The 8,226-nt window shown below is 40.2% G+C and overlaps 1 protein-coding gene across 1 annotated transcript in view; it reads left to right on the top strand.

Moving 5' to 3' along the window:
- The first annotated feature begins 1,407 nt into the window (after positions 1–1,407).
- The window catches only part of Sntg2 (syntrophin gamma 2), a 111,717-nt gene continuing 104,898 nt past the window's right edge, over positions 1,408–8,226 (top strand). The window contains exons 1-2 of the mRNA XM_036170282.1: positions 1,408–1,454; positions 1,558–1,599. Coding sequence (XP_036026175.1) covers positions 1,425–1,454; positions 1,558–1,599 — 72 coding nt within the window. The 5' untranslated portion in view covers positions 1,408–1,424. The remainder of the gene's footprint in view (positions 1,455–1,557; positions 1,600–8,226) is intronic.

Genomic DNA, 8,226 nt, shown 5'->3' with positions numbered 1-8,226 from the left:
CTTAGATCTCTCCTATGTGCCGGAGGATCAATGACTCTCATTGAGCCTCATCCCACTCTGGGACAGCTGAAGATGAATGCTATGCAGAGACATGAGAAAGGACCAGAAACAGGGAGGTTGAGATGGTGAGGGATGGGGATGGTGACAGAGGCAGTGAGGACAGAGGGAAAGAGAATTCTGAGCAACAGGAATGAACCGAAGGGAGACCTGGCTGCGACAAGGGATGGTCTGTGGCAGCTTGTCTATGGTAAGCCTCAGTGAGATGAGAACATCATATAGATTACTTAATATCCTTGCTTTAAGATTCAGACATATGGAGGATATGTTTCATTTTCAATATGATTTAATGTTGTTAATAAATAGAAATAGCATTGACAATTGTCATTATCTCTATATATGTTTTTTGGTTGTTTGGTTGTTTAGTTGGTTGGTTTTTGGGGGACAGGGTCTCATGGTGTAGCCCTGGATATCCTAGAACACACTAGTAAAACCAGGCTGACCTGATAGAGATCTACTTGCATCTGTCTCATGAGTGCTGGGATTAAAGGCATGAGCTACCACATCCAGGAGTACATATGCTTTAAAGAGCATTGCAGTATTTTAAAAAGTTATTCTTTTCCAGTATTTAATGAAAGACCTTTGAAAAGTCAAACGAACTCATAAACAGACTTTCCTCTCATCCTATGTGAAAGAAAAATGCCTCACATGGTGAGGCTTTGTTCAGTCATGTTGAGTTATCTCTTCAATGGCGGGGGAGATGTTGAGTGGAAATGTGTGAGATTCCATTCAGCTTTATGATGCAGTCCTTCCTGCTTTAATGACAGCAATCTGTGCACATCCGTGTGGAGGAGAGGGAGATGCTGAATGGCTTCTGAAAATTCTCATTTATTGTCTGTGTTGACTTAATGAAAAGTGTGAACCAAACTTTCCACATACTTCAATCAAATCCATCATTAGAGGAAGTGGTGTTTGTGTTTCACATCACAGATATCTTAAGGTGCTTAAAATTGGCCATCCGCTTAGCTCACTGATATCTTATATTTTCCCATACCCACATGCACTTATGACTACATACATATACACACAAACCCATGCACATACATCATATACATAGCAAGACTGACACACATAGTCATGCACACACATGTACATGCACATGAATACACATTCCACACCTACCTACAAGCATGCACACAGCACACACACTTTCATCACTGTTATCTCCCAGTCACACTAACACTGATATGCACACATACCAGAGCACACATATTTGGGCACACGTGCACTAACATGTGCAGACACTGAAGCACATGGATGTCAGTTCATGCAAATGCAATGTGGATTAAAGACTACTGTGAAGAAAGGTTGCTAAGATCCCTTAACAATGTTGCCACTTTTGCAACCTTGCAGCTGACCAGACAGAGATGTTGTTCATAGGAGATGCTGTACTGCAGGTCAGTACCTTAAACTTTAATCCTTACCTCTATTGCACCTTTAAATTTTAAACTTATTCCAATCAATCATTATCCTCAAAATTCTTCATTTGTCATTGTTCAGGTGAATGGCATTAATGTAGAAAATGCAACCCATGAAGAAGTGGTAAGTCTTACATGGTGGGGGGGTGTCTATTTTTGGTGTTACTGTCTTCTAAATATTTTTTTCTATTAGCCTACATTTATCTGAATGTGTTCATAGACACAGTATTAGAATTAGAAAAGAGCACTTGAGTTAGCTAATTACAACACATCAGGGACCTTCAGGTCATCACAAGCACTGAAGAGAACATATCAGTTTTTTTTCAAATTTTAAATTTAAGGGCACAGAAATCCAGGAAGCATTTGAGTTACTTCATTGCCTAGAGGGTCACCTCAATACATGAAACAGAGTCTGCCAGGCATTCCTCAAGGTCTTTCTAGTAGCACATAGACCCTCACTGCGCAATAGTCTTCAGTTTCAGACACATTGGCTCACCCCAGCATCTTACTGTGTAAAATGTATAGTGTGGAGGGGTCAGCTGACAGGCATGTTTGGTGGTTGCAGTTCACCCCAAGAAAATGGACTCAGATCATGTTGGGTTAAAAGGACAAAGAAGGATGAAAGAGACACCTCATCTTAAAGCATCAAGTCTAGTATTTGGGCAGAGAGAGAGCCCCACAGTGCAGCCATTCAGTGAACCTGGTGCCATGGAGCCTGTGTAATAAGGGCCCTAGTGGTTTGTGAGAGAGGAAGCACATATGGAGATGCCATTAAAGGTGGATCTTGAGAAACAAGGTGGAGGAGCGGGGAGGGAGGTACTGGCAGAGCAGGCCATGTTTACAAGGGCTGAGCAGGAATGAGGTGTGAGAATAGGAGGCAGGCATGAGATTGGAGGAGCCCCCTGGGTCCCCTTCAGGTCTCATTCTGTGTTGCAGTAAAACTCAAATGGGCTTTTAATTAGTTAGCATTCCCTAATGGGCATTCTTTCATTCACCCTTTCACTCATCAGTGCTTTCTTGGTAAATCAACTCTATTCTGGATTAAGGCAAAGTCCCCTCACTGCCCAGAGCTGAATTCACATGAAACCAGATGAGTAGAGTGATTTGTACACAAATGAAGACCTGCTCAGCACAAGCAACTCATTTATTTATTCATTCCTCACTTGGAGCATATATATTGCTGTTACCTGTGCACCAGGCTAGAGAAGAGTTACAAATGGACAGACATGTTTCTTGGTCTCTAGAGATGTGCACTTGGGAGTTAGAATCAGCTACGGGAAGCAAACTCATTACTGGATTTCCAGAATTAGTCGTTAATACTACGGTTTGTCTTCTGCAAAGTATGATTTTTTTTAATGGTAAGAAAACATAATTGAAAGAAAGGCTATGTACTTTTTAACACTAGAAGTATTGTAAATAAAATTAAAAGTATTTATCCAAGAAACAATTTCTTGAGTAAATGGCATGTAGATTTTATACATGTTGTTACACCCTAAAAGTATTTGACACTAATATACTTTTATCGAATTTTATGTCTACATTATTTTGTGGTACGAAATAAATTAGAGGAGCACCATTAATTATGTATGTGATCTTAATTTGTCAGGATCATAAATTTCATAGAGATGTTTCATTTGTAAAAGACATCATATATTGCACAGTGTTTGTTCCCTCAATCTTATAATAAATTCTGGTTTTAGTTCTGAAAGGAAAATTACCAGTTAAGTTCAGAGAAAAGAGTCTTTCTAACATAACTCTATCTGCAAGGTGAATCTTAGTCTGCTGATCTGTGAATTGAGGTTAATAAAAGTTTTAAACATATAAATATATGATTTAGCAGATAGTTTCTCTTTTTTAGCACAACTGTGTGCTTCTGTTATAGTGCTGTATAGTATTATAGATGTAGGAGACAGCAAGTTGTCCGTATTCTCATTGTACAGATTCTGAGATGTGTGGCCACTCAGAGAAAGAAATTGATGGATGTTATCATCCAGGCTTGCACCCATTTTAAAGCATTGTGTTACATATGTTATACAGTTTTTTATTCACCAACTCAAAACAAATTTTAAAGAATTATAATAAAATGAGCTGATGTTTTCCTGAAGAATGTAAATAGAAAAAAATAAGTAATAAAAATTAAACCAGAAGTTATCGAAATGGAACGTAGGAAATGAGATAGTTTTAAAAAAGAAAGAAAGAAAGAAAAGAAAGCTTGTGCACAGGACCTGTCAATCATATAGCCATGTTTCTTACCATTACTCCAGCTGTAATCAAGATAACTGGCTGCTTTAAATATCTTATGACTGCTCAGGGAGACTTGGATCTAGACACAGATGCTTTGAGGCCGCTACTAACACTGAAGAGACTTCATTCCAGTCACAACTGTTATGGCTGCTACACAGTTAACAGCTTCAGGAGACTCTGCTTAAGTCATGGCTAATTTAGATACCCTGTCATGGCTATTTGATTTAGCCATAACAGTTTCAGAAGACCCTGGGATAGCCCAGCCACCCCCACACACATTGCTCCAGTGATTTCCCTGTAGCTGTTCCCACTCTGGGCACAAAGAACCCCTCCCCAACCCATGACTGCTAATGGGCATGTGTGATTGACTGTGTAAACGGCTATCCTCTCGCTTCTCATGGTGGCAGTCCAACAGACCTCCCTCTGTACACTGCCTCCCATTGCTGTACTCTATCACCATTGGAGTCTTGATGATGGGTAGGCTAAGCTGAGCTGATAACAGGAAGAACAGACAGTGTTCAAGCTTCCAGCCCAGACATTCTAATAGCCCCTACAGGGTGGATGGGGGGTTCTGAGTAATTAGAAATGAGATTCCAGAAAGCTGGGATTTGGAATTTGGAGTGATTAGACTATAAACACTATGAAAGAGAACATGAGAGACGGTAGAAAGGCCATCCCTAGCACCGGAAGAGCTAGAGAGTGCTGGGACTGACTTCCTCCAGCTGCCAAAGAATTGTAACCATGAGTGTGGAGGACCCTGACACCTGGAGCTCCCACTTGGTTGAGCTTCTCTTTGTGTATCTATGATTTCAATCTGAACCCCCAGTTGATGGGTTCACACTGCCCTGTCACTCCAAGCATTATGCTGCTAGTCAGTGATGCATTTGATTCTACCAGAGACATGAGGAGAGAAGACACGTAGATGCATGTTTTACCTGTGTGCAAGCATATGATATATGTGCAACTGTGTATGTATATATATGCCATAGATAGAACTTCCTCCCTCAGATAAACCTTTTGAAAACCTTGAGATTCAGCAGATCATATGCAATCCATTCTCATTATATAGGAGACTGGCACTTAGTGTCAGCTGAGGGTGGATGCTAACCATACCAGCAGAACCTGTCCTAGTGAAAGCAAGGTTAATATTTAATTGAATAACTAACTGGGTGTTGCCCAGCAGGATTGACTCCCAAAACTAACCATTACAATCAGTTATGAACTGCCATATTATGTGATGGTTGTGTTGAAATAAGCAAAGGAAAATACCCACACTTAAAAATGGTCTCATCTTTGTTCAATTGACACAGTAAAGGACCTTCTACTTTGAGATGTAAAGAAAATATGAAATTATTAAAAGTATATATATCCAAATATGAAAATGCCCAAATGGAGCTATTTCATGCCTGATAATAATGAATACTCCAAAGAATGTCTTCTTAGATAATTAAAATGAAATTGTCTAAGTACATGAGTAGACAGAAATTGTGTGATGCAAAGGAAATAAGAAGGTGGAAACTGCTTCAAAGTTTATAATTATTCACAGAAGTAAGACATTTGATTTCCTGTGGCTAGAACTTGTTCCTATTTTACTTATAATCTGTTTAAGCACAGTAACTAAGTCAAACAATAAAATTCATCTGATTGAAAGCAGCAAACCCTAGTGGATGCTAGAATCATATCTATTTCCCAAAACAAATGACTAATCACAGCATCACAGTAAAGCACGTTGCACCCAATGCCTGCAGCAGCTAACATGAAGTGCATAGCTACTAAAACAATGACTTAGCTGTAGCATGCATATGGCTTCTAAGTAGAGCCTGTGTTTAAAATAAGCCAGGGTGAGAAAAAGCTAATTGAATGCTAGAAACTAGGTATGAAAAGGTATAATCACGGTTCTGATATGAAGTCACTTATTTTTTTTAATATACCTACTTATCTAAACAAAACCAGGAAAATTTCACAGTTGTTGAGGATCTTGGAAGACAAAGTTTCTTGAATCAGTGGGAAGGAACATGGTTGAATCCACAGGAAACCCAACTGAAAACATAGGGAAGGGCTGGTGTGTGACTGTTTTTTGTTTGTTGTTTGTTTGTTTTGTTAAGGAAAACACAAATGGACATCTGTTCACCTCAGGCATAACCTATCACAGAAATTTTTCCACCTGTCTGGTTGGTGAGTCAATGAGTGTATTGAGGTTGCTTAGAAAAAGGTGAGTGGCTAATGGGAAGCTGCATCGGCGTCATGTAAGGCCCACCTCAGCATGGGCAATGACGCCTAACACAGATATGCCCAACCAGCAGGCAGCTCCTCCAGAGAGGTGTCCTTCTCCCGTTGCTACTTTTGCAGCCTTGGAGAGAGGACTTGTGAATCTCGTCCCTTTCTGAACTCATTGGGCCTTTGTTTCTTTTGTTTCCCGAGTCTTAGCGCTTCCTTCTTCCTCCAAGAGAGAATATTTTCCTTAAAGGGATTAACTCCAAAACAGTGGGATCTGTGGAAGTGTACTTGAAAGTTAGGAAGCATCAGCCAGTCCAGAACTGATAACACAAAGAACAGCAACAGCCAACCCCACAGCAGAGAGCAGGCAGCAGGGCGTGCAAATCTTGGCAGGACTTCTTATTGGTGGAAAGGAAAGTAAATGTCTCTCTAGATAGATGGATGCATTCATGGATGGATAGATGGATGGATGTTAAATAAGATTGACTGTATGTAGCTGGGTATGTCAGTACATGCCTTTTGGTGAATTTTTGAGTTTCAAGCCAGGGCTACACAGAGAAACCCTGTCTTGAAAATCTATAAATAAGTAAAGTAAGTAAGTAAGTAAGTAGGTAGGTAGGTAGGTAGGTAGGTAGGTAGGAAGATAGATAGATAGATAGATAGATAGATAGATAGATAGATAGATAGATTTATAAATAGATAGATAAATAGAATGATCATATAGAGTTAAATTAGAAAATTAGATTATGAAACATTAGCTTTTAGAGATACATTGAAAACTATTGTTGAGAATGTAAAGTTAAGGGAGTTAGTAAAACAAACATCATACAAAACAAACAGAGATGTTTTCTGAACTCTGGCCAATCTCAAAATGAACATCAAAATGAACATAATGGAGCATTAAATAAAAACTAGATTGCTTTTCCCTGTATAAAAAAAAATGAATTTCCCTATTTACTCAGAATTTCAAAGCTGCCTCCTTCCTCCCTGCCAACATATTGTACTCACATCACACTCACATTTGTACATGACATGCACAGGCACACATTTGTGCGCGCGCGCGCGCACGTGTGCACACACACACACACACACACACACACATACACACTCACTGATACATACTGCTCCTGTGCACTCCCATGATCACATGAAACTATTAAGATGATGGTTCCAAAATGTTAGTAATTTAAGGACAGGATGAGCTTTAGGGTAACAGACTCTTGGCTGAGAGCATTGGGTCCTCCTGTTTATGTCAATCAACTTCTATAGTTTGTGTTCTTTGGCCACAGTGGTGCAAATGGAGGTTTCTCAGCCCTGGACACTTTTTACTGGCTCCTGGGCTGGGCTGCAGGGAGATATCCACTTGACTGGAAGTCAGTGTTTGAAGAAATGGCTTTGATAAAGTAGAGACATTAAGTGTGTGTCTGGTTTTGAAAGCCAGAGCTCAGAAGTGAGTGTTTGGAAAGTGAGGTTTGCTAGGTAGGGTCAGGTGCCCAAGGACTTCTCCTTCAGAATGCAAGCATTCAGAAACCAGCATTAATAGCAGGGGTAGAAAGATAAGAAGACAGGTACTGGAACACACAGGAAAAGACTGATGGGGAAGGAGCAGGGATCAGTCAGATTGAAAGTATCTGGGGGGTCAACTTACATGAGCTGAGGTTTAGGAATTCTACCTTACCAGACTAGATATGGTGAGGAGATCTGAGAAGGGCAGACATGAGGAGGAATTGGAGGGCAAGCCAAATCTTAACAGCATTTTAATGTGGACAGAAAAGTACAAATGTCACAGGTGTACATGGAACACACCTTGGAGACTGTGTCTGTGGCACAAGTGTACTTTGACATAGTGCTATTCAAGGGGAGGAGCTCAGCATAGAATGGATGTGTCGAATAATGGAGTAAATGTAGTGAAGCTTGAAGAAAAGGCAGATCCTCATGAGAGGCATAGGCAGACTTAAGAGTGAAGTCAGACTCTAAGGTGGGAACAGAGGCACACCCTTCATAAACATGGAATGAAGAGCTCTATTTCAGTAGATGAGTGAAAAGGAAGGGTATATATATATATACACTCAGAGAGATGGAAGACGCTCAGAGAGAGGAAGGAGATGTCATCTTGGGAAAGAGGGGGGCGGCTATATTCTGAAGTGTTTGTATTCCTGAGAGCTTAGACACTCACAGCCACTGCTTCAGACCAGGATGAATCTGAGGCATTTTCTCTGGCTAGGTTATACAGCCTGGGTCACATTAGTGTCTCAATTGAGAGGGGGCAAAGATTGAATTTAAATCATTT

This window comes from Onychomys torridus, chromosome 21, assembly GCF_903995425.1.
Source record: "Onychomys torridus chromosome 21, mOncTor1.1, whole genome shotgun sequence".
In the NCBI taxonomy this organism is placed as follows: Eukaryota; Metazoa; Chordata; class Mammalia; order Rodentia; family Cricetidae; genus Onychomys; species Onychomys torridus.
This window is presented reverse-complemented; position numbering and strand designations above follow the sequence as displayed.